Raw genomic sequence first — 27,160 nt, 5'->3', positions numbered from 1 at the left:
GAGTCTTAGGGCTCATTCCACATGTTCTTTGTGGCCTTCTGAATGGGAGGGGTCTTATAGCAGGGGGAGTGGTCTAACAAGATTAATTAGCATTGGCTGCCTATTCTTTGATTGACAGGCAGGCCCAGATATGCACATTTAGCAAATTTTTCTCTATTGGTCTTGTCCTTTACTGTGTTATTGAAATCTTATCTGTGGTACCTTTAATACATTCATCACCTTTGTCTACCTTTAAAGACATTTCTAATAGTCTGACTGCTCCAAAGATCATGGCAAGCCCCCCAAGTCTCAAAAAAGATAGATAAAGACAAATATATAGACCAACCAGTAGTGCCAGAAAATAAGAAGGGATGTACTGTATGAAACTTTGTTTACCTTGTGCCAAGTAGTTTGTATGCTCTCTTTTTTGAGGTGTAATGGAGTTATGGTTTGTTTTGTTTGTAATATATGCACAACCAAACAGCTGTTAACACAGTGTGTAAAGTAGACTACTACACGTGCATGTATTTACTGTAGATTCCAGCTTTTGGTCATATGTTTATTTATGTTTTGTCAATATGTGGAAAGCTATTTATGTATTTCAAGATATGGAAGAGATCACAGATTGAACTGATAATCTGAATTTATTTATAAATTATTTATGAATTAACGTGTGACTCTGATCTTTCTTTCTAATGTGCATTTGGTTGTAAAGCCTACACTCACTCTTTCTAACTTTCTATATGACTACGGTTGTTCTTCTTAAAGCATTTCCTCTCTCCCTTTGTTTTTAGAATTTAGCAGCAGAAACATGTCATTCTAAATGTTCCTTATCTCTTAGAAGTTCCTCTAGAGGAATCTGATCCGTGCACAGCTTGTTCAAAACCACCCGGCCATTTCACTCCTTGACCTCTGCCTTTAATAAGGTCACCTGTTTTAAAAGCAGTGAAACAGAGGTAAGACTTGTTTGTTTCTGTCCATTGTGGATCAGTTATTTGCATTTAATGTTGGTGTATTTTGAGGTGGATAACATATTTAAAAGTGGGTGAATTAATATTGTGGCATATACTTTTTCACATCTGAAGTCAAGCTATTTACATGGAAAAGTGTTTAATGACAGTAAGTACTCTCTCTCTCTGTGTGTGTGTGTGTGTGTGTGTGTGTGTGTGTGTGTGTGTGTGTGTGTTTGTGTGCGTTACTATGCTCATGAGTGTTTAATAGTTTAGAATAGTATGATTAACCGTTTTTTTTTTTAATGGGTTTATAATAAAGTTACCTATAGCCATTTCCTCATGAAATATGTTGCATGCATTTTTGAGCAGTGCTGTATCAGGACTATTTTAATGATTGTTCACTTACAGGATGGAAATACATCACTGGCCTGTGATAGTTTTCTGCCTAAATTTATGCTTAAATACTTGTTTATAGTTTAGGGACAAAGAAGTGTGCAAAATATGATATATATATATATATATATATAGTACAGACCAAAAGTTTGGACACACCTTCTCATTCAAAGAGTTTTCTTTATTTTCATGACTATGAAAATTGTAGATTCACACTGAAGGCATCAAAACTATGAATTAACACATGTGGAATTATATATGGAATTATATACATAACAAAAAGTGTGAAACAACTGAAAATGTCATATTGTAGGTTCTTCAAAGTAGCCACCTTTTGCTTTGATTACTGCTTTGCACACTCTTGGCATTCTCTTGATGAGCTTCAAGAGGTAGTCACCTGAAATGGTCTTCCAACAGTCTTGAAGGAGTTCCCCGAGAGATGCTTAGCACTTGTTGGCCCTTTTGCCTTCTGTCTGCGGTCCAGCTCACCCCTAAACCATCTCGATTGGGTTCAGGTCCGGTGACTGTGGAGGCCAGGTCATCTGGCGCAGCACCCCATCACTCTCCTTCTTGCTCAAATAGCCCTCGATGCCTTCAGTGTGACTCTACAATAATACAGAAAATAAAGAAAACTCTTTGAATGAGAAGGTATGTCCAAACTTTTGGTCTGTACTGTATATATATATATATATATATATATATATATATATATATATATATATCTGAGTACTTGCTTGACTGTGTAACTGTTATAATTAGATATAAAAACAAAAGTCCTTGTTTAGATGGTTAAGTAAACGTGTAAAGTGAACGCGTATGGCCTTGTAGTCACAGTGAACATGCTCAGTTCTGCTGTACTTTGTCAGTTGTTAGAGGAATGGGGGGAAAAAAGGGTAGTTTCCCTTTTTGGTGTGCAGGAAATCGATACTTAGTTAGTAAGTGTGTGTGTGTGTGTGTGTGTGTGTGTGTGTGTGTGTGTGTGTGTGTGTGTGTGTGTGTGTGTGTGTGTGTGTGTGTGTGAGAGAGAGAGAGACGTTTAGAGATCTTAACAAAAGTTTGACAGTCTGAGTTAATTACACAGGAAGACCAAGAGTAAATGTTATCTCAGATTAACTATCACTGGAGTGGAGCAAGAAAGAGAAACAGAAGAGATCACTGCAAGTTGCTGCCCCTCTTCCTTGTTTATCTAGAGTGTGTGTTGTGGGGTCTCTCTCTCTCTCTCTCTCTCTGTGTGTGTGTGTGTGTGTGTGTGTGTGAATGACTCTAGGCTGGATGCCTGCACTCCCTGTTTCCCATCAACATATGGTGAGAAGTGTTGGAAGACTGAGAAGGGAGAGAAAGGAGGAGGAGTAAAGAGGGCAAGACAAAGAGGAGGAGACTGTTTGGCTGATTTTAGCGATCTCTGGCTGGAGAAAGTAGTGCTATACCTACACACACTACCATGTAACCGTTGGACATTTACGGTAAGAATCCTGAGGGTAAAGATAAGGGGTGCAGCGAGGGGTCAAGGTCAGTAGAGGGGGATTCGTCAGACTGTCCTGGAAAACACAGGAAGTACAATTGTGGGTGTGAGAATGAAAGAGTTTTTTTCTCGTCTGTCAGCAGTCTTAAAAAAAAGGGGTGGGAGGTTCACGTAATACACTGAGGACGAGTTTTTGGTTTTTGTTTTCGTTGAGAAAAGTTGAGGAGTTTTGAAGTTGGCATTCTGTTGGACTCTACAACTTTTCTAACCAGCCTGCTGTCAGAGAAACAGACTCTCCTGAAGTTACTTGAACACCAGGTGAGAACTAATGCTGTTCTTTTAATTTGTGACAAAAAAAAGTTTATGAATACTTTAATGAATATTTTCATTTGATCACTTTTTATAACACAAGATTCAATGTTTGAAATGTTACATAATTCACTGAACGCATCGTAATTTTGGCAGGTATTGTAGTGTATACACCTCAAACTGACTTGTGTGTCTGTTTAGTGGGGAGTCTCTATGGATTTTATAATTTAAATATAAATATAGAAATGAAAAAAAATAATAATGGTATTATATATATATACACTGTATATATAATTTATATATTAAAAAAATGTTTTAGCATCAAATTATCAAATTCTAATCATTTCTAAAGCATCCTGTGAAACTCAAGCCTGGATATATATATATCTATCTATATATATATATATATATATATATATATTAAAAAATTTATTTTTTTAAGAAGTCTGTAATCAACAGTACTAAATATAAAATACAAAAAACAAGCAACAATGATCCTACACTCTAAAAGCATAAGAGACTTCTTTCAAAAACAAAGTTTTGAATGGTAGTGTATATTTATATCTACCTTTTAAAAGGATATTCAATTGTTTGTGTTTTGGGCTCTTTGAAAGACCAGGGTATAACTGTACATCTTTTAGAGTGTAGGATCATTGTTGCTTGTTTTTGTATTTTATATTTAGTACAGTTGATTACAGACTTCAAAACTCAAATGTTTGTCTTGTACTGTAACATATATTCTCCAGACTTGTTTAGTACATTCTGAAGTCTGGTTCTCCTCAGGGTCAGGAGTTTGTCATGACTGTAGCATGACCCCGAGTTCCTCTGGTGGCCCATATAATTCGTGGTAAAATACAGCAGATAAATAATGCAGTGACAACACACAGCAGGCTCTGTCTGATCAGATATGATTATCTCTCTGACAGGCTGTTATTGTTAATGGATAAATAATGAAAAGGTCATTAGACATGACATGCCTTTATCTGGTAAAATGAGAGGCCTCTCCTCCTTTTGCTATACCTGAGTGCCATTTGTAAGGATTGGCTGAATTATTCATCAGCTCTTGTCTTATAGATTTTCCATTTTCATTGTGATTTATCGCTTTAATGCCTTTACTAAACATGAGATGAGATTATGCTAACTGGCTGGAGTTCAAATGCAAGCAAGCTCATTTAAGGCTACTAAAAAAAGTGTAACGCAAGTAGACAAGGAAGTTTAGTTTAGATGATCAATGATTAAATCTCATGAGAGGTTTTCATTAAAATCCGATAAAACAGAAGTAGCTGAGTTCCTTAAATTCTATTGCAATGTGATGAGCTGCTAGCAAGGATACCAAAAAGTGAGGAATAAACTAATATTAACAAAAACAATACAAGAAGGACAGCAACATGCCACTACTAGTGAGACATCTTAATATTAGTTATGCTTGGTTAGGCAAGCATTGTTATCACTATACTGTTGTGCATGATTATGTCTAGCACTGAGTGTTAAACTTTCACGTTACTTTTCTTTTTTTTACCATTTGAAATAACTCCAACCATGCAGCCTGTTAAGAAGAGGTTATTGTTTTCTTAGCCATTTGACATTTTGACTGCTAATTGGTCAGACTACTTCTTAAGACACCTATTTTGACCCGGATTAATAAGCAGCCACACAGAAATTGCTAAGAAAAAAGTACGTGAAACTTGAAACTCATTAGTCAGATCTCCATCACAGGGCAATAAATGCAAAGCATCTCACACTGGGACATTTTACTGATTCACTTCACACATCTACTGTATAGACTCAGCCGTGTATCTCCAGTGAGATGTTTAACCTTTATTGCTCTTTAGCTTGTGCTGCCCATCCTATGACTCTCTTCCCATGATGCCCGCCTCTGATTGACTTAGTCATCATGTTTCCTGCACCCTTGAGTGAAGCGGGGGAATGATGATGAAATCCCACCGCAACAGCAGCATACTTCATGTTTTGTTGCCTTCAGCTCACTCCACAGACATTTAGTAGAGTAGAGTTTGGAAGAGATGATGGTGTTGGCTTTTAATGTATAACTAGAGGTTCTTAAGAGCTTCCTGTACTGTCCCAGTCTCTGTATGCTTGGAAAAGCACCAGTTAATGATAAAATTCCTTCGCTAGACATTAAATATGTAAACTGCAGGGAAAGTTGCCCGTCTTAGTCTCAGCTACCTTTGTCTCTGTTGACCTGATTCAGGTTGAACCTATCAGACCGCCTGAAACTCTGTGGATGAGTTTTGCATGGTTTGCATGGGACACTTTTAAATGCAGATTTAATTTAAAGTGTACATTTATGTTCCAGACCTGTATTAATCTCTTGCGCGTTAAATGATGCTTGCATTACTAAAAGAAAAGCATTTTCCAGGAAATATTTTGGTAGCCAAGTTTGGAAAGAAAACATCTGGTAAACCCAAATATTTGTACGGAGGTTACTTTAAAATTGAACTTTAAAGGGGTCATCGGATGCTTCATGCTCTTTTACAAGTTGTTTGAACTGAAATGTGTGTTGGCAGTGTTTGTACACAACCACCCTATATTGAGAAAAAATCCACCCGGGTTTTTTTCAGTTTTATTATATATACTAAAATCTTTCCCTTTTCTCAAATCGAGCCGATCTCAGATGCCTGTCTTTGTGACATCACACAGACGGGCCCCTCCCACGATAGTTTGATTGACAGTATTGTTTCAGCACAGAGTGTACTGGCGTCTTACCTTAGTCCTGCCCTGAGTGACTGTCATCAGTCCTCCAGAGCAGATGTAGATAATAATGACTCCTGAGCGATTGAGGTGTTATGTTGTTGGATGTAATAATGAACATAGCAATCGTCATTTACTCCCAACATCTGAGCAGCTGAAGACGCAGTGGATTAACGTTACTTTTGTTTAGATTTTGATCTAAATCTTTGCGTGAATCTTTCGTTGTCCAGCTTCACCAACAGATAAAGTGAGTGTAAAGTTTTTTTTATGAATCTTTGCAAATGCCTTTCCTAATAATGTACTGAATAGCAAGTTACACAATGAATGCGGCTAAAGTAAACCGTTCCTCTGAGAGAAATGTTAACTACAGTAGTTTAGCCCCCCCCCCCCCACCAAAACAACTTATAATATAACAATAAATATTATTATTATAAAATAATTAGAGTAAAATATTTATGGATTCATTTCATTACAAAAATATATTATCTTATAGTGAAATATTCACCTCATTTGTTTTTAATCCATTATATTGGTATGTTTTCTAGTTTTAGCTGTATAACTGTATCTGTTAAAGTTTGATCACTCTCATAGATATCCATTCATTCTTTCATAATAATGTGTGATTAAAAGCTATGATTCAGTTTTGATATGATAATTATAAAGTATTTGCCTATTAACAGCTTTGTTGTTTGCTAGGCTACCTTTTTTTAGTAGCTTGTATTGTAACTAACAACTATTAAAATGTAGCTGTAGTTGGACTGTTTTAATTTACACACGTCTTGTCAAACTTGAAAAAAAAACTGCCGTTTCTCCCAGCACTGTTCTGCTGTCATCTCCAAACTGTTTTACTCACTACTAGACAATTGCTGCATTTCTGAGGAATCCTGCTGCAAGTCACTGCATGTTTTATACTGTCCTGAGATGCTTGATCTAAACAACACAAGCTACGTGTTTTGCAATCGAGACTCCAGACTGAAACACTTGACAGTTCAGTGATCAATTTGAATGTTGTATATTATATTGATAGTTTAGTGTATGGTAACATTCACTCTTTTTGATGTTACAGTGTTGTGCTTTACTTGCACTTGCTAATCTTTTAGCTTTCCCACAGTCTGTACAGACGCTGCATTGTACAAGTGTTCACTTGTTTGACATTAGCACTTCTTTCTATTGTGTGATCTTTCAGTAGTTAATCACTGTTTTTCTCCATTCCCTCAAAATTAACCAGACTGGGTTTGAGTTGCACTGTTAGTGTTTGTGGATTCAGGGTTTATACTGTTACTCTGGATTGATTATATTACATTACATTAATATATATGATATGATATATAGATACACTGACTGTAGAAACACAGTGACATTTACTTTTGTCTTCAGTGGGATTCTAAAGAAAACTGCCCTACTTTCAAAACCACTTTCAAATCAAGTGGTTTTAGTGTCTATGTTTTCACACCCTCATAACTTGTCCTATTATTTATCTATTTTTTTGTGATTAAAACCAACATTTATTAAAAGTAATAGCATGTGACACTTTTAACTTTTCATTCATTCATTCATTCATTCATTTGCATGCTCTTTTGATTCTGTTATGATGTCTATGGCCCAGCTTAAAAATACCCCTCTGGGCACTGTAAATTATCTGAAGTGGTGTGAAACAATATTGACCAGAGCATGCCAGCACACACACAGGCATGTAGGGTATTCTGAGACACACAAAGCTCTGTGTACACACTCCTTTGCTTTGCCTTTTTTTTTTTTTTTTTTTTTTTTTTTTTTACAAAACTGGGATGGTGTTGTAATCACATTTCAAAGAAACATAAGAAAGCACAGGATAAAAAAAATAAAAAGATTTATTGTTGGCTTTGTGTTAAATGTGGAAAACGAGAGTGCACACAATAGCCCCTCAGAAAACTCACAAATGACTGCCACTTGACTTCTAGACTCTAGGCAGTGTTTGTAAAATTGCCAGTCGTTGTTTTTTCCTTCCATAGAGCGGAAGGTCAGAGTATTGAGTGAGGATTTTTAGGTGCTGCTTTGAATTTTTACAGGGCAGTTGATGTGTGCCTATTACTATTTATTTGTTCTATTTCTGCTTAGAATTTATATGCATATGTTCACCATTTTTAATCACCTTTGGAATTGATTTTGAATTAAATAAGCACAACCCACAGGAAGCTGAACTGGAAATTAAAATGACGGACATAAAATAACTCTATTTCAGGCATTTTGACTTCATTTTTCTTCTTTAAATCCAAACTCAATTTGCAATTCCACAACCTCAATTAAAATTTCTCAAAAATGTAATTGGAATTTACAAGGAAAGAGTAAGAGGGGATGATTTATAGTATGTGTTACTAAACCTGAAAGTTTTGCTTCTTCCTTTTTGTGGTTGGATTTTGTGTCTGCTTTTTTCCTCTTCTGCTCAAACCTTTCTTCAGTAAGCACATCCTGCATATGTAAAATATATGAATATTTTTTTTTTATTTATTAAAATGGCAGTTTCAATACTTGTTTACAGTGCACACTTTTTTAGTTTTGCTGTACAGTGAGGTTTGCAGTGCGAGGTGTTCCTGTAGCATGTGTGATTTGCAAACATATGCTTGCTTTTGTGGTTTTTATGTGTGCGTGTTGTGGCCTGTGCCTTGTCATTTTGCACCCCATCAGAACCCCCTGTATTTGTTTCTGTGGTTTAATTAGTCTCATCTCTTTCTTTTTTCCAACCACTTGCACTGTTTTTCACCCAGTGACCCCTTATTTCTGTCTGTTTCCCTGTAAATCACTCCCTGCATGTTGTGCTGTTCTGAAGAATTAACTTCACAACGTTTGCACATTTGGCTTTGGTGTTGTCTCTGTCTCAGTACATGCTGTATTTATTTTATTTTTTTCAATCTTTACTGACAATTAGATTGGGAAAGGTCTTATGCATTTCATTGCAAATTAGATTTTACAGTGTAAAGACTCAGACCTACAGATTACAAAGAAATGTAGAGTTAAAGATACTGTATGATGAATGATAAAACCTTTGTTTTGTTTAGTTTTTTTCCATACATTGAAAGAATACATTGACATGGGGCATTCAGACCTCAAAAAGGATTTAAAAAAGCACCAAAAGGGCCAATGAGAGTAGTTTTCTGAAATAGTTCTCAAATAATTGTCATATGGCCTAATTTTATGATACATTTACAGTGCTTTATCTGGTCTATTCAGTACTGTCTGCTAGCACTGAATGGAAGTGAGCAGCTTGAACATTCAGTTAAAAATCTCCTTTTATGCTCCTTGAATCTCAAGTCATCTAGTCACACAGGTTTCAAACTGCATTAATGTGAGTAAATGATGACAGAATTCACACTTTTTGGTAACTATATCCCTTTAAGGCTTCCAATTAAACTTGAGTAGGACATGTAATGATTTCTAACTCCTTAAATGTTTATTTCTGGTTTACTTTTTCCACTGATGTGGATAGCATAACCAAGCTGTGTCCGCAGTGGAAAACAGCCCTTCCAGAGGTGCTCTAGCATGTGTGCTGTACATTTAAAACACACACATGTGGTTTCTATTATTAACTCTTGTGCTGAGGTCACTCTGGAATCATCCAATGGGCGGGTTTCATAAGAGCTGTTTCCTCAACTGTGTGTGTGTGTGTGTGTCAGTGTGTAAATATACTACCTTTTTAAAATTTTGGGGTCTGTTAGATTAGATTTAAAATGTTCTTTTACATTTAATATTTTATTTAATATTACATTTTCTTTTGTTTTTGTATTAGTGTGTTCTGTTTGCATACATGGTGTGCCCTGGTTGCATTTATCCATTAAAAAGTGCTTAAAGATAATTTCGAATCACCATCATCATTAAGCAGTTTACACACTCTTCCTGAAAGGAAAACAACTCACAGACAACTGTTTTGTTCTCTTTTTTTCCAGAGAAATTATGATTAATCCTTGAAGAGGAAGAAGGGTAGCCATGTCATTCTTTGGCTTAGACTGTACAAAGAAGAAAGAAACCGGTAGATGCACAATCACTATCAAACCAAAGTCTTTCATCACTCAAATATGAATTGAACCTGAAGTGAACCTAACCTAACCAAGCCTAACATTTGTAAAGAGTATATACCATTTTTCTCTATATTTTCTTCTAGAGGTGGAGAGGAAGATCAGAGCAAATGACAGAGAATATAACTCATCATTCAAATATGCTGTGAGTATAAAATCAGAAAATGTACAGAAAATTCAAAATACATCGCTAATTCAAATACATTTTTTGTCTGATGACATGCTGTGTCATCATGACACTATATCCTCCAAACAGTTAACACACTACAGTTATTTTTAGATACCTTTCTACTAAAAAACATAACAAAAAAACACATACTTCTATTGGAAAATGACTTCCAGCATGTGTAATCTTTAGAAAAAACACATCACCACGTGAATCATGATATCTGAACAACACTATTAACTTATCTTTTCTCCCTCAAGACCAATTCTATCAAGACCTCCAAATACAACCCCTTCACTTTTCTGCCTCTCAACTTGTTTGAGCAGTTCCAGAGGATCGCTAATGCCTACTTCCTCTTCCTGCTCATCCTACAGGTGTGTAAAATCACAGTTTACTGAGTGAAGCACTAACAAAAGCTTGTAAGACTGATATTTTTTTCATAATATCTTTTCATTCGTACCTATAAAATAACTAAATGCATGAATAGGGATTTGAATACAAAGTCTGTCCAAGTCAAAGGAAGTGAAATTCTTTTAGGATGTTTCCTCAATTTGAAACATTTATTTTAGTCATGCATATTGCAAAGAATGGGTTTGTAACGTGACCCTGACTTCCGGTTTCAAGCCCACACCCCACACATTCCAAATGACTAAATTCTTGCACAATAAAGACCGTCTCATGACCCTGTAACTTCATTTACTAGTTTTGACTTTGAGGCAAGTCAGTTGACATCAGCCTTTTTTGTTTCTCATCATGGCCAGCTCTTTCCATTCATGGAAGTACAGCGACCATAGACACTAGTAAATGAATTGAGTGACTATAGCAATTAAAAATTACATGATCAACAACTGACGATAAACACATCATCAATATTTTTTTTCTTTTTATCTCAAATCACGCAGTCATATACGACTTCTCACATTCATATTTGTGTAACGTCTCTGGCTCACAATACAGTAACTACATGTATGTTGTTGCCATTACTTTAATATCATGTTTCCACATTCAAAGCACATTAAAAAAATTTGTTTCGTAGGTTATTCCTGCTATTTCTTCTCTGTCCTGGTTCACCACTGTCGTCCCTCTCGTCTTAGTATTAACAGTGACTGCAGCCAAAGATGCCATTGATGATATTGTAAGTACAAACATGTGACTACATACTACAAACTAAGGAACTATTCATTCTTTGTTCGTATTTCTTTCGTTTTCCCCTCCTGAGAGGAAACAGATTGCGATTAGACTGTTTTTGCCAAATTATTCCTTTAAAGGGATAGTCCACCCATACATTTTCTCGCCCTCATGTTGTTAAGTTTCTTTCCTTTGCTGAACTCAAAAGAAGACATTTTGAATGTTGTTTGTTCATAACAAAACAGTTTTGATCCCATTGACTTCGATTGTATTGTCTGCCCAAGCTATAGAAGTCAATGTGAACAAAAACTGTTTAGCCACCAAACATAAGAAAATGCTATTTCACTGTATAAAGAAAGCCACAGAGGTTTGCAACATTTTGTTGGTTATTTTATACCATGTAATACTGGATAGCTTTGCCCAACCAATCATTTCTTTTGTCACAATGTGATCCAGAGGTTCTCCAGACTTTCTAAAACAGAGCTAAATCTGGGTCTGGAGTCTCATGGAAATAAACTGACATTTAGTTAATGAGACTGACAGCTTTTACTACAATACTCAGTACACGTCTAATTTAAATGCCCTTTACTTTGGCACACAGGCGTCATCAAGCAAACTTTCCTCTGAGCAGCAGAAAATCATAAAGCAAAAGGTTACAGATCTAAAATTTGTCAGTGGTGGACTGGAAAACTTGATACAGTTAACAGGAGCCACCTCACCCTCAGCAGGAATACAATAGTCCTAATGTTCCCGCTGAGGGGAGTGGAAGGGAATTAGGGAATTGCACTCCTCCTGTCCTCTCTGTCTAGCCTTTCCAAAAACTGGGATGATAAGGTCTTGGCATTTGAATAAAGATTATTCTCTTCTGTCTTTAAAAAGAGAGCCTCTGTTACAATTTTCTTTTTGCTTTTTAATTTCCCACATTGTTTTTTTTTCTCTCTGACAGAATCGCCACAGAAGTGACAGGCAGGTGAATAACCGTAAAGTGAATGTGCTTATCAATGGAAAGTGAGTTTGTCACTCTTCTTACCTACACACCTTTTATAAACATGAATTTCACGACACCAAATGCAGTTACAGCTATTGTGGGTTCAACAGTGTGCAGTCAAGACGTTTTTTTAAGATTGTTTATACAACCTTAGTTTTGGTATATGATCATGACCTGAGTGTCTCAGTTATGTTTATACTGTAGCTCAAACCAGGTGCATTTTCCATATTTTAATGTGCATGCACTTTCTAGAGCTCAGAACTTTGGCCCTGAAACTGAAAGGTGGGATTGAAAAGTGTTCATCTCCTCAGACTGTTAGCCTGGAATGCTTTGAATTTTAAATTTAAATTCAACTACAAAACAAACACATCAATCACAACAGGATGCAGCTGTAAATGCATCAAAAGGTTCTTCCTGTTGTTCTGACCTGTTCTCATGATGTTCTCTAGATTACACACACAATGAATGGCTGCTTGAATGATGCCTCATATTTCTATTTTTGAATTAATTTTCTTGGTGGTCCTTCATCATATTTGCAGTAAAATGTGTCAGTATAAAGCTCAGCAAAAATGCGCTTTCATAATTTATGTCGAGTTAAATAGAAACACATGACCCACACACCCTGAGTGTTGCAACTTGTTGAAATCAGAATGATGTTGTTTATGCGTTAGACTTATTTTTTTGTTCTCTTTCTTTCAAAATAGACTGATAAGCGAGAAATGGATGAATGTGCAAGTGGGAGACATCATAAAGTTGGAGAACAACCAGTTTGTCACAGTAATGCATTTTACAGATTTAGATTATGCTAAATGTAATGTAACTGTATATCTTTACTTAATGATTTAGGATCAGATGTAAGTTGATATTAAATCAATATCACCTTGTCTCTCTGTTTCATCCTCACAGGCAGATTTGCTCCTGTTGTCCAGCAGTGAACCTCTCAACTTGGTGTACATTGAAACTGCAGAGCTGGATGGGTAAGTACAAGAAACAGAAGAGGCATTGTTGTTTTTATGTACGTGCATCTATATTAAATACTTTGTGTTGTTTTAATGAAGCTGAAATATCTCGTGTGAATATATATTTTTTAAGTTGGAATACTGAATGCCTGATTTCATGTTTTTGCTTTTTGTCACACAGAGAAACCAACCTGAAGGTTAAACAGTCTCTGACTGTAACAGGAGACATGGGAGACTCTTTAGAGTCTTTGGCTGCATTCAATGGTGAGGAGAGAGAAAGAGAGAGAGAGAATTCCTTGCTCTAGTTAAAGGAATAGTTCACCAAAAATGTTGTCATCAATTACTTACCCTCACGTTATTCCAAACCTATAAGAGTTTATGTTGAGCACAAAAGAAGATTACAGAAAGTATAAAAACAAAACAGTAGATGGATAGCTACTAGATATGTATGCTGCTCAGAGATGGATAAATGCAATAACACAGCAATTATATATTAAATATTTAAAAGCATTGCCTGTAAATAACTATGGGCCACTATCTAAATTGTGGGTCTTATCTAAACTTTTACAGAAACTAGTGAACGAAAAATTAAAAACTTATCTGGAATTAAATAAAATTCACTCTCCCTTCCAGTCCTTGGTTAGAAAACAAACCGGCCCAACATAGAAAACAACACAGCCGCAATGAAAGTGCTTAGCGATATAACTACTGCTTTAGATGGTAAACTAATTTGTTCAGCTATTTTCCTCGATTTATCAAAGGCTTTTGACACAGTTGATCATGGCATCCTATTAAAAAGACTTGCCACTGTTGGTCTGTCTGATTCTGCTATAAATTGGTTTGCTGACTATCTTTCAGGTAGAACACAGTCTGTGGTCTTGAAAGACTGTATGTCATCTGTCCTGTCAGTTTCAAAGGGCGTCCCTCAGGGATCAGTTTTGGGACCTATTTTATTTTCGTTATACATAAATGATATTTGTGATAACATCCCTAACATTAAATATCATCTTTATGCAGATGATACTGTTATTTATTGCTTCGCGTCATCAGCTTCGCAAGCACTTTAAGGTTTACAGTCAGCATACAGTTCATACTGCTCAGTCTCGCCTTTGTCAACTTAAGCTGGTTTTAAATATAGATAAGACTAAATTAATGATGTTTTCGACCTCTAAAGTTGAACCAAAAAATTTTCCTGATATTTTATCATTGCAAGGCACTAAAAGTGTTATGTGTTATAAATATTGTATTGTATTGTATATTGTATTGGTTTGTCAGTGCATATTGACAAATTAATTTCCAAACTTAAGCTAAAACTTGTTTTTTATTAAAGAAACGGAACCTTATTTTCATTTAATGCTAGAAAATATCTGGTATCTGCAACATTTCTACCTTTGCTGGATTATGGAGATATACTATATATGAATGCCCCAACACATTACTTAACAAAACTTGATATAGCTTTTCATAGTGCCTTACGTTTTATTACTGGGTGTAGCTATCAAACACATCACTGCATTTTATATGAGAAGGCAGAGTTACCATCCTTGCATACCCGAAGAAGTTTTAATTGGTATTGTTGTATTTATAAGTCGATTTGCAGTCTTAATCCACATTATTTGTCTCTCAACTTCTCAAACTCCAATGGATGCTACAATCTCTGCTCAAATGATTTGATGCATCTCAAAGTTCCTAGGGTTCGAACAGAGATAGGGAAAAAAGGTTTTACATATAATGCTGCCTCCTCTTGGAATTACCTACAGGATATCCTAAAGTTTACCACGTTACCGTCACCAAATGAGTTTAAGCTACTTTTAACAAATAACATGTTTTATCCTTTGGAATTGTTGTTGTGATTTATGAGTGTTTTTTTATGTTTTTGTTGTATATTGTATAATTGTATACTTTTACTATTTGTTGCTGCCTTCTTGGCCAGGTCACTCTTGTAAAAGAGATTTTAATCTCAATGAGTTTTAATCTGGTTAAATAAAAGAACTGAACTGAAGAACTGAATTACAACTATACATTTTGATACTAGGAGCTGAGGAGAGTCAGAGCAGGCATAGTTTAGTCTGGCATTTGCCAGCTTTGCATCTTTACACTGAACTTTGAGAAGGCACACACCATCCGTGTTAAGGTGTCTTATTTTAAAGAATAGAATTGAAATTGTATCCAATACAAATGATGATAGACGCACGTCAGAGATGCGTGTGTTTTGTGAGATTTTGTCATATGTTTGAGTTACTCCATGTCATGATCATACTCCTTCCATTCATAGAGAGCCAAAAGTCAGATATAAACAATAACTGACCCTGTCTACTCTGATAATTCATCCAGCATCTCTCCTTCGAACAGATATTGATCTCATAAGAAGTTTTTTATTAGTTTATAATTTAGGAAATTAATTGCACATACTTGTTTTGGCTTATACAAATATATTGAAAAAAGTACTACTTCCTATTTTTATACATTTTTTGTTTGCTGTGTTCTCCGATTGGAATCTAACCTTTTTTTTTTGTACTAGACCACAACATAAAATTTTGGTTTTCACCTGAGTAAAACCCCAGCTTACATGTCTCCTGTAGAGTTTTCAAAAGAGAACAATAGTCTCAAAAATCTGCTAAAATAAATGCAAACATAATTTTTTCCCCCCAAAACCAAATTATCTGAGCTATGCCATTCACACAAAAAAAAAGTTAATATAAATGAAATGTAACTGAGAACTCCCAAGTCTTCTCAACTTCTGAGCTATAACATTTTCCTCTGGTCTTCTCTGTGCTTTCTTCAGGGTTGGTGTGCTGTGAGCCTCCTAACAACCGTCTGGATCGCTTTACGGGCGCACTGACATTCGGCACACAGAAATACTCCCTGGACAACGAGCGAGTCCTGCTGAGAGGCTGCACACTCAGAAACACAGACTGGTGTTTTGGCCTGGTGTTGTTTGCAGGTAATAAATTCAGGCCGATGTGTGGTGTGTGCTCTGGAGCTGTCTGGTGTCCCAGTTCAATTCCTCTTTATTACTGCAGAGAATGTGTGTGACGTGTGCTTTTGAGGCTGTAAAACGGCTCACCAGCCCATAGACTAAATAGACTAGATAAAAACTGACTTTTAAATAAACAATATTCTGGATTTATGATTGAAATCATTAGGGGTTTTTTTTTGTCCTGAATGAAAAGTATCGTGGTTCATGTATATGTTATGTCTTCAGGCCCAGAGACTAAACTGATGCAGAACTGTGGGAAAAGCACCTTTAAGAGGACAAGTATCGATCGACTCATGAATGTACTGGTGCTCTTTGTAAGTTAAATGTCTAATCTATAATTCTTTTACCTCAAGATTAGCTCCACCTTTATACAGTATATGTATACATTTGTGACCTACTAATGATTTTATTTAGGGAAGGAGGCATTAAATAAACCAAAGTGACTAAACACTTTTACTCTTAAAACAATTATAAAAAAAATTTTTACGCAATTTTCAACACTGATATCAAACCATATCAGCATATTAGAATGATTTCTAAAGGATCATGTGAGTAATGATGCTGAAAATACAGTTTTATGAATTTAATTTAAAATGTTTTGCATTAAAATGCAAAAACGCGTCTTTTAAATTATAATGATATTTCACCGTGTTACTGACTAATTAATTGCAGCCTTAGCATAGGAGACCTCTTTAAAAAAAATCTTACGACCATAATCTTTTGAACAGTAGTGTAATAAACTATTAAAAGAAAAATTAACTGAATATATTAACAGAAGTCTATATTTGTTAGTATGTTGTTGTTAGTATGTAAGCAGATGGTTGGTAACTCTGTTTGATCTCTGTAGATTTTTGGACTTCTGGCTCTGATGTGTATTATTCTTGCTGTGGGGAATGGGATTTGGGAAAACCACGCAGGGTCAAAGTTCAATGCCTTTCTTCCACGGGAAGAGAACACAGCACTTTCAGCGTTCCTCACTTTCTGGTCTTACATTATAATCCTCAACACTGTGGTGCCCATCTCATTATATGTCAGGTAGAGTGTGTTCGTGCACTGTATATGTTTGTTTTGTATATGTTTGTTTATTTACATTTAAACATGGAGAAAAGCAGAGTTTTAGGACTTGTTTTAGGACTGTAGAACTTGTAAAAAGAAGAAATATTCAGCATTATTTCTAGGTATCTTTTGTCCTTTGGCTGTAATGCTGCTGTAATGTTTCAATAAAACCTTTGACTAAAATTGTCATGCTGACAACTTTTGCACTAATTTAAGAAAAAAATGTTATTTTCATTCTCTGTTTTTATATTGTAGTATGGAAGTAATTCGGTTAGGAAACAGTTACTACATCAACTGGGACAGGAACATGTATCATGCACGAACTGACACGCCAGCTGAGGCTCGAACCACGACGCTCAATGAAGAGCTCGGTCAGATCAAATACATCTTCTCAGACAAAACCGGCACGCTCACCCAGAACATCATGACCTTCAACAAATGCTCCATTAATGGGAAATCTTATGGTCAGGACCAATCACACATGCATCAGTTGTTTATTATATTTATAGGCCTGTATTATTTCAAATAATCGCCAAGACATAAAACTCTCCTGGAGCAATCTATCAGCCAGATACTGTTTGAACTTAAAAGAGTGTTTTCTCTTCTCTACAGGAGATGTTATTGACCACTATAGTGGACAGAGGCTGGAGATCACAGCGGTGAGAAACAAAGTCTCAAACAATCGCTAGGGATCTGAATGAGTCTTCTGGGTTAATGAGTTTGCGTTTGGTAATAGGAAATGACACCAGTGGATTTCTCCTTTAACCGGCTTGCGGACCCGAAATTCTTCTTTTACGATTATACTCTGGTAGAGGCTATAAAGCTGGAGCTTCCAGACGCACATGCTTTCTTCAGATTACTCGCTCTCTGTCACACTGTCATGGCAGAAGAGAAAAAGGAGGGTAAGTGATTGTGTAAAACATGCCTTACACTTTTACTGTATGTTTACTTTTTTATAATTATTAATTAATTAAATTACTCTTAATTTACTGTGTAGGTGATCTGGTGTACCAGGCCCAGTCTCCTGATGAGGGTGCTCTAGTCACGGCCGCGCGTAATTTCGGCTTTGTGTTCCGCTCACGCACACCTGAGACAGTGACAATAGAGGAGATGGGGATTCAGAGGAGCTATGAGCTGCTAGCCATCCTGGATTTTAACAATGTGCGAAAAAGGATGTCTGTGATTGGTATGCTCACGGTTGATTGAACAAACAGTTTACCCAGAAATGAGAATTTCTTGAAAATGTACTCGCCTTCAGGCCATCCAAGATGTAGATGAGCTTCTTTATAAGGATAGATTGGGAGTAATTTAGCATTGCATCACTTGCTCACTAATGGATCCTTTGTAGTGAATGGGTGCCGTCAGAATGAAAGCTAAAACACAATAATCTGACGCAACTCCGGTCCATTAAGCAAAAAGCTGTGCATTTTTTATAAGCAAATCCATCATCAAGGCCTTTTAATAAACTTAAATTCAAGGCTTCTGGCCAAAAAAAGAGTCCTCTATTCATAATATTGGTTTTCTTCAGTGAAAGTAATTTCATCTGAATCAGGAAAGAAATATACAGAGATCAAGGACTGTTTACAAGTGAAACAAATATATTATATAAATAAACAAATATATTCTAAACAAATATATTGGTGGGTTTTGATGTGAGAAGACAGTGGGAGATTGACTTTTTGACTGGAGGTATTGTTATTACAGATTATGGACTGATTTATTTGACCAGAAGTGATGGTTTAAAGTTAAAAAACTTTTATGAAGGATTTGTTTTTTGACACACATGCATATTTTTATGTCACATGGCATTTGAGTCATGTTGATTACTTGTAGATTATAGCGATATTTTTATCAGCTTTTTTAAATTTAATTCTGATGGCACCCATTCACTGCAGTGGACCGATTGGTGAGCAAGCATTGTAAAGCTAAATTTCAGATGCTCAGATGAAGAAACAAACTAATCTATGTCTCGGATGGCCTGATGGTGAGTAAATTTAAAGCAACGTGTCTTTTTAAGGTAAACTGTCGCTTTAAGAAGGCTCCATGGCTCTTCTCATATTGTGTATATTTTATATGTCTTAAATTTGTGATCTTTCTTTCAGTTCGTAATCCAGAGGGCAAGCTCTCTTTGTACTGTAAAGGAGCAGACACCATCATATATGAGAGACTACATCCCTCCTGCAGCGAACTGATGAAGGTCACTACTGAGCATCTCAATGTAAGTCAACACCAGAGGGCTCTAGACTACAGAGAGAATATCTGTTTCTCTCTCACAGCTTCACATGCTATCTCACACACTTTAGACAATATAAGCTGTTCCAAAACCTTGTGAGCTGCCTTCCTGTCTTCTGTCTGCATAGGCAGTGAACTAATTCATTTTAAACGCAAACTGAACATCATAAGAAGTTGATCTCCATAGAAAACTCTACAGACTCACAATAGGAGTGCCTGTCTTACATGGAGTTATAGTTCATATACTTTAAATCTTGCCCATTAAATATATATTTGATTGTGCATTCTTTCAGTATCTTTTATTCTCTGTAGGAGTTTGCCGGCGAGGGGTTGAGAACTCTTGTTTTAGCATACAAGGATCTGGATGAGGAATATTTTTCAGAGTGGAAACAGCGCCACCATGAGTCCAGTGTGGCTCTGGAGGACCGGGAGGAGAAACTGGAAAAACTATATGAGGAGATAGAGAAAGACATGATGGTATGAACAAAACCACACAAAAAAACCCACACAAAAGCATAATTAGAGGTTATAATCTTTATGTTGGCTGCTCTGTTTAATTTACCCAAAATGTTAGCTATATTTTTGATGCTAAAGTGTTTTTATTCTGTCCCTTTTTATGTACTGTAGTTAATAGGAGCCACTGCAATAGAGGATAAACTTCAGGATGGAGTCGCTCAGACCATTGAACAGCTGGCCAAAGCCGACATCAAAATCTGGGTGCTCACTGGTGACAAGCAAGGTGTGCTTCAATATTTAATTCTAAAATATATTTATGCTATTTGAAACCCTTAATCACATCCCCAATACTGATTTAGTGTAAGTAAACCTGATGTGTTTGCATTGCTCGTTTTCTGTGCTGTACATCTCCTGCTTTGAAGAGAGGAATAAAGGCATTAAGCAACTAAAAATGAAAGGCATTAAAAAACTTCTATTTACATTATGGAAGTGCAATGATTCAGTTATGTATCACGATGAGGTCAGTGCTTGTGTCATTTATAATCATTATGTAATGTACTGATTAGCCATCTGTGTGCGTGTGTGTGTGTGTGTGTGTGTGTGTGTGTGAGAGTATGCTCTTGTGTGTTCATGGTTGGCTGAACTGTTAACTAAATTCCTTTAATGATAAATTACCACATGGCCCTCTGAAAACCTTTCTTCTTTCTTTCTTTCTGTCTGTCTGTCTGTAACAGAGACCGCTGAGAACATTGGCTACTCATGTAACCTGCTGAGGGAGGAGATGAACGAAGTGTTTTTTGTTGCTGCTAACTCACCCGAGGAGGTCAGGCAGGAACTGAGGTAATATATCTCATGTAGATGACATAATATGTATTGTATATTGAGTGCTAAATCACATGGGAGAAGGCGAGATTTGGGTGGGTGTTTTATAGGGAAATTTTACAGATGTTGATAATGCACTTTTTCCTACTACTAGGTATGTTTGCACAGAATCTCTGTTGTGTTTATATTTAAATGATCTCTTTTTTGTTTTTGCAAAGGGATGCCCGTCAAAAGATGTGTCCTGATACTGAACAAGACAAATTCCTTATTCCTGAGATTATCCTGGGTGATACTCCTGAAGTGGTTCAGGATGAAATCGTAAATGGAGACTACGGACTGGTGATAAATGGACACAGCCTGGTGAGATGTCTACTTTCTTCTGCCTAATGTCTGGATGTGATGCTGAGGTAGCTGCAGAAAGTAAAACCATCTTATTTCCTGGCGGGGATCTTTGGGTTCCTAGGCATTCGCTCTGGAGAGCAACATGGAGCTGGAGTTTTTACGGACGGCTTGCATGTGCAGGACTGTCATCTGTTGTCGGGTGACTCCTCTGCAGAAAGCTCAGGTGGTGGAGCTGGTCAAGAAATATAAGAAAGCAGTCACTCTAGCCATAGGAGACGGAGCTAATGATGTCAGCATGATTAAAGGTGAATTCAGCTTGACAACAATATAGATGCATATTAAAATAAACATTCTTATGAACTTATTTGTGTTGTTTTATTATATAAAATGGCATTTTAAAAGGTAAAAAAATTATAAATATTAGATATTAAATCACATTTGGAGATTTGTTGCTTTGAACTCTTATTCAAAGCAATGCAGTGTTATTTTAGTATTATTTGTATAATTTTCTAGTATTAAATTAAAGTATTAATATTTTGATTAAGCTTTTATTTTTTATATTTAACTTTTTATATATATATATATTTCCATGTGTGACCATGGACCAAAAACCATTCTTAAGAGTCAATTTTTCGAAATTGAGATTTATACATAATCTGAAAACTATATAAATATGCTTTCCATTGATGTATGGTTTGTAATATTTGGCCGAGATGCAACTATTTGCATCTAATCACCTTTAAAGGTGATTAGGTGATTAGCAATGCATATTACTAATCAAAAATTAAGTTTTGATATATTTGCAATAGGAAATTAAAAAAATATCTTAATGGAACATGATCTTTACTTCCTAATGATTTTTGGCATAAAAAAACAATAAATTTGACCCATATAAGTTTTTTTTTTTTGGCTATTGCTACAAATATTCAAATGAAACCTATTTCAGTCAGCTACAAAGCAGCATATCTAATTTTCATACAAAAATATTTAAGTGCAAGTTTTTATTTAATAGTTGTATTTCTTTATTTTAGCTTTATTAAACATGTTTAATAGTTAAAATGTCATTGTAGCTCTGAGACCATCATCAGTCTGTGCTGGTGTACTCCCACAAGTGACTTCATTGTTTATGATTGTTTTGCTATTCTAATGCTTGTGCTATTAACATTTGTTCCATGTGACACATTATTCAAAGCTTTATTTTTATTTATTGATATTTTTTATTTGATATTGATCTTATGGTCTTTCTCCTGCAGCGGCTCATATCGGTGTAGGTATCAGCGGTCAGGAGGGGATGCAGGCAGTGCTGTCCAGTGACTTTTCTTTCGCTCAGTTCCGTTTCCTGCAGCGCCTCCTGCTGGTACACGGCCGCTGGTCGTACCTGCGCATGTGCAAGTTCCTGCGCTACTTCTTCTATAAGAACTTCACCTTTACCTTTGTGCACTTCTGGTATGCATTTTTTTGCGGCTTTTCCGCACAGGTGAGCCAAGTGCAGCAGAACAGAAAACTGTTCTTTTTTTCTAGCATTTTTTTTTCTTACTTTACCTAATTATCTGTAAATATAATTTTTGGTCTTTCTAGACGGTGTATGATGAAGGCTTCATCACTTTGTATAACTTGGTATACACCGCCCTGCCTGTTCTGGGAATGAGTCTGTTTGACCAGGTAGGTTTTATGTGTGTAAAATTAATTTATATCTGCCCAAACAAATGCAATTCTGATTATTCTGAATTCAGACAGTTGTGAAAGGCTGTTTTTTTATTATTATTATTAACCTTCAAGGAACATTAAAAAGTGTCAATTCACCATGCTCTCGTGTGTTAAAAAGATGAATGAGGCCTTGTAGCATTTCAACTGTATATTAATGGTTAGAAATGAACTGGCTCGTTGAAATGAAATATGACTATGTTTCTCCAGGATGTGAATGCTGGCTGGAGTCTGGAGTACCCTCAGCTGTATGTCCCAGGGCAGTTGTGTCAGTACTTCAGTAAACGTGCTTTCGTGATGTGTGCACTTCACAGCTGTTACAGCTCTCTAGTGCTGTTCTTTGTGCCTTACGCTGCCATATATGACACGGCGAGAGACGACGGCAAAGATGGTGCAGACTATCAGTCATTCGCACTGATTACTCAGACCTGTCTCACCGTCACTGTGTGTGTACAGGTCAGTTTAACATCTGCAGTTGTGTGTGCCATTAATCTGATTGGAAGTCTTTTCCCCTCTCATTTCTGCTCTATGTTCCGCACAGTTGGGGCTGGACCTCTCATACTGGACTGTTGTGAACCATCTTTTCGTATGGGGTAGTTTGGGAATGTTCTTCATATTGACCTTCACCATGTACACTGATGGACTTTTCCGGTTACGTCCATCTTCTTTTGCATTCATAGGTAAGCAGGGCTTGCATGTTGCATTCCATAATTTGTAATGTGTATGATATACCACATACTGTTTTTCATACAAATTTTCAAGAAGGAGTGTGTACAGTGTCAGTGTGTGTATGTTGTGTTTTACAGGAACTGCCCGAAATTGTCTTAACCAGCCCAACGTTTGGCTGACTGTTGCATTGACAGCTATACTCTGTGTGCTTCCTGTGGCTGCACACAGGTTCTTCTACAGCCAGATCTGTCCAACAATCAATGACAAGGTATAGAGTTACTTAACCTCACTTTACTGATCCTCAAATAAAGTTTAACTCACTCTTTCTTTTACTTGCAGAATAGCAGTAAATGACATAATTATTCCATGAACCATTTTTATATCAATTACTTTTAAGATCACATTGGCATAATCTGAATATACAGTAACTGACTATGCTTATATGCAAATCAAATTCCATTTAAGGTCTATATTCAGATTTCAGTCGTATTCAGAATGTTTATATCTAAACAAGTTTCATCACCTTTTTAATGATAATTTAATTAGGACTTACACTTTTCACCTTGTAAAATGCCTGACACCAACACAAAAAGGAAAGGGTCAAGTTTATTTCTTTTAATAATTCAATTAAAAAGTCTCCGTGTCATTGTGACTCTAGAAATGCACTGATGTATTTTATTCTCAATGCTGCAAGTCGGGTTTTTTTTTCTGCAGATGAAAAACACTGAACTGAATTCAGAATAGTGCATTTTAAAAGAATGCTGTGATTTCTCTCATTTTAAACTTTATTTTTATTCTATTTTATTACCAAACACACAGAATCAGGGCAATTGGATTGCACTGTCAACATGATTCAATCCTAATGTTGGCAAATTATAATGGAGTTTGATGTGTATGGTCATAATGAGTGGCTGAGAGAAAAACGGGAAGAGCGAATGAGAGGAAGTACTGTATGCACATTAAAATGTCTTGTAATTATATAAGCAATAGAAATATCAAAAGGATAGTAGTATAATGAATAATATAGTAAAGAGAAAGACAGTAAGTGTTTGCTGAAATTGATGAGGGTGCAAAAATGAACATTTCTGTTTTGATTGTTAAATTCAGGTGAGGTATAAGGTGCGTCAGATGAAGGAGCCTGCTCCTCGTCCACGCCGTGCCAGGCTCACCCGAAGAAGCACACGACGGTCCGGTTACGCCTTCTCGCACGCCCATGGTTATGGTGACCTCGTGACCTCTGGCAGATTTCTGCGGCGACAGGCACCTGCTCGCTCCATGGGCTTGATTCCCACAGGACGCTCTCCTGGGTTCAAGCCCACAGGTCGATCTGCGGGTTACAGCCCGGTCGGGCGAGAACAGAACCCCAAACAGAAAGTAGAACCAACATCACTACAGATGTTCCGTGCAGTTAAAGACGCTTCCTTTTGAAGATGCAACCTAGAACCAAAGAGCTAGAATCAAAACCTTAAATGCTGTTTACAGTGGTTGAACAGCTGCTGTATTATGCGTATATAATAAATACACACACCAAGAACAAAAGACTTGATTCCTAAATGTACGAAATCTTGTTGAGTGTGCATAGACACAATTGTCACTCAAAATGCAAGTGTGGTTTACAGCAAGAACAAACTGAATTATCCGTCATGCTGAAGGACAGAGAGTAAATACAGTACTTGTCTTTTCTACTGTCATCACTACATAGGGAGCGACAAACAAACTTGAATGCAAGAGAGCAAAAAACAATGGCATTTACATGATGTCATAGAGGAACTGTTTCCTGTTCTTTTCCTCTTCCAGGTACTTTGTCCACTAACTCCTTTTGACATGAACTCTGAGTTCAGTTTGCACCACACCCAACATTTTATAGTCCTTTCATAACTCAAACGGGTCATAGCATATTTCCTATGCCTTGAGTTCCAGTTATAATGTTAATCAACTTTTTCTTTTGCACCAAAACAATCCTAGTTTTCTGTTACCTCCCTCTTTCGGTCCTTTAGAATTAAAGCGATAGTTCACCCAAAAACAAAAATTCTGTCATTAATTGATGTCGTTCCAAACCCATAAGAACTCCATTCATCTTCGGAACACAAATTAAGATGAAATCCGAGAGCTTTCTGATCCTCCATAGAGAGCAATGCAACTGAAATGTTCCCGGACACAGTATACAGTAGTTCAACTTTAATCAAAAATAAACGGGTTTGGAACGACATGAGGGTGAGTAAGTAATGACAATTTTCTTTTTTGGGTAAACTAACCCTATAAATGGACCTTTTTGCTACTGTACCTTTAAGAGCTCATATAAGAGCTTTCTTAATGCATGAAATGACTGAGTAAAGGTCTGTTCAGACTAAGAACGTTAACTATAACAGTAATTAGTAACCCATGCATTGTTTATTATAAGTGTGTGTGTTAATGTTTTGTTATCTGCTCTTTAAAGAAGGATGGATTCTGATTGGCTGTCAATTGAATTTTATTTTTTCCCGTCATTTTTAGATTTAAAAGGATTTTTAAAACTATATCTGTATTGTTGTAGTTATCATTGTTGGTGTGAACAGTGCTGAAATGGCCCTCAAATAGTTAAGATGGGAGTGACGTGATCAAGGACCTTGTTAAAAATAAAGTCAGCCACTCTACTAATTTTGGGATGCATTGGAAGTTGACACAGAGTCACATATGCTACAGTAACTGACAGCCAGAACAAGCCCATATCTTACACTTATCTTTACACCGCTTCCAGAACAAGAAATTTTTGCAGCTTTGTTTCTATATATGCTTTTCTTTGGACTAGGACAGGGGTTTTGACTTCCAAATGTTTCAGTATTTGAAATCCCACAATCACATCCTTCAAAAGAGAATCAATTTTTAATGTCATGACATCATTATGTCTATGTTTAGAGGAGACCGAACTGGAGACATACATAGTATTACATTTTACTCATAGAGTGCCTTGCATATGACTTTGACTTAATGTTAGTTTAAGGAGTTCTTCTGGTTTGGGTATATACAAGTGTATTTTTAGCACAGTGAAAAACATTTTAATTCAACATTACTTGGTATACTAATATACATCCTATTCATACTCTATTTGTGACAGTCACAGCTATGCAAATCCTGTATTGTTTATACAAATAAAATACTTTTTAAAACTTTTTATATTGTATATAAACTGTGTGTGTATGTTTGTGTGTGTAAGGTGCCAAACAGGGAATAATTATATAAAAATCTGAATATATAGATGTAAATCTGAATATATAAATGTAAATTGTGAATACATAGTTATAATTCTGAATATATTATGTCTGAATTAAATAGAAGTAAATCTCAATATATAGTTATGTTTGAATATAAATGCAAATCTGAATATATAAATGTAAATCTGAATATACAGTAATAAATCTGAATATATAAAAAATAAATTAAACCCACACTCACATATATATATATATATATTTAGATTTATATATTGAACAAATATTTTTACAAAACATATTTGGACAGAAACTGTACATCTGTGGTCACTGATTTGCATACACAAAAAAAGAAAAGAAAACCTAGCAACATTTGTCAAATTAGCAAGCAAAAGCCATTTTGAAATGTTTGCAATGACATTGAAATCGCATGCCCAACTGTAATCCCTGTTTTCCCAGTCATAGCTAAAATTAGATGGCCCCCCAGACAGATGGGCCCGTAGACCCTTCATGAGACACGCCAGCTATTTAACTCTGAGTCTGAGAGTAAAGGCAGGCATTCTTCGACTGAACAATGAGAAACGCTTCTCTAATGACTACAGAGCAGACAGAACAA

At 36.1% G+C, this 27,160-nt stretch overlaps 1 protein-coding gene and 1 long non-coding RNA gene across 3 annotated transcripts; both read left to right on the top strand.

Moving 5' to 3' along the window:
- Nucleotides 1-2,409: 2,409 nt before the first annotated feature.
- LOC132141592 (probable phospholipid-transporting ATPase IM) lies at nt 2,410-25,520 on the top strand. 2 transcript variants are annotated; one of them, XM_059551254.1, is made up of 28 exons: nt 2,410-2,788; nt 9,726-9,808; nt 9,941-9,999; nt 10,281-10,394; nt 11,057-11,155; nt 12,095-12,156; nt 12,841-12,913; nt 13,043-13,113; nt 13,277-13,359; nt 15,881-16,039; nt 16,301-16,389; nt 16,923-17,110; nt 17,387-17,595; nt 17,744-17,790; nt 17,868-18,033; nt 18,129-18,317; nt 19,234-19,349; nt 19,676-19,840; nt 19,991-20,102; nt 20,554-20,659; nt 20,860-21,001; nt 21,105-21,288; nt 22,237-22,460; nt 22,562-22,645; nt 22,898-23,143; nt 23,229-23,367; nt 23,494-23,624; nt 24,464-25,520. In XM_059551254.1, the coding sequence occupies exons 2-28, from the start codon at nt 9,766-9,768 to the stop codon at nt 24,782-24,784; spliced, it is 3,621 nt and encodes a 1,206-aa protein (XP_059407237.1). In that variant the 5' UTR covers nt 2,410-2,788; nt 9,726-9,765; the 3' UTR covers nt 24,785-25,520. The 2 variants fall into 2 exon arrangements, with proteins under 2 accessions (XP_059407237.1, XP_059407236.1); XM_059551253.1 differs by lacking the exon at nt 2,410-2,788 and adding an exon at nt 2,830-3,105.
- A 26-nt stretch (nt 25,521-25,546) lies between these two features.
- Nucleotides 25,547-26,507, top strand: LOC132141591 (uncharacterized). The gene is made up of 2 exons (XR_009433905.1): nt 25,547-26,022; nt 26,053-26,507. It is a non-coding gene; the product is annotated as an uncharacterized LOC132141591 (long non-coding RNA).
- Nucleotides 26,508-27,160: the final 653 nt, after the last annotated feature.

The sequence above is a fragment of the Carassius carassius genome, chromosome 5 (assembly GCF_963082965.1).
Source record: "Carassius carassius chromosome 5, fCarCar2.1, whole genome shotgun sequence".
Lineage (NCBI taxonomy): Eukaryota > Metazoa > Chordata > Actinopteri > Cypriniformes > Cyprinidae > Carassius > Carassius carassius.
This window is presented reverse-complemented; position numbering and strand designations above follow the sequence as displayed.

What these genes read in the sequence shown, in the direction of transcription:
- LOC132141592 (XM_059551254.1), top strand. Translation starts at nt 9,766, where the DNA reads ATGTCATTCTTTGGCTTAGACTGTACAAAGAAGAAAGAAACCG. An exon ending in AGAGGCTGGAGATCACAGCG is followed by an intron (nt 17,791 to 17,867) that starts GTGAGAAACAAA and finishes GTTTGGTAATAG; the next exon opens with GAAATGACACCAGTGGATTT. An exon ending in GAATGAGTCTGTTTGACCAG is followed by an intron (nt 22,646 to 22,897) that starts GTAGGTTTTATG and finishes ATGTTTCTCCAG; the next exon opens with GATGTGAATGCTGGCTGGAG.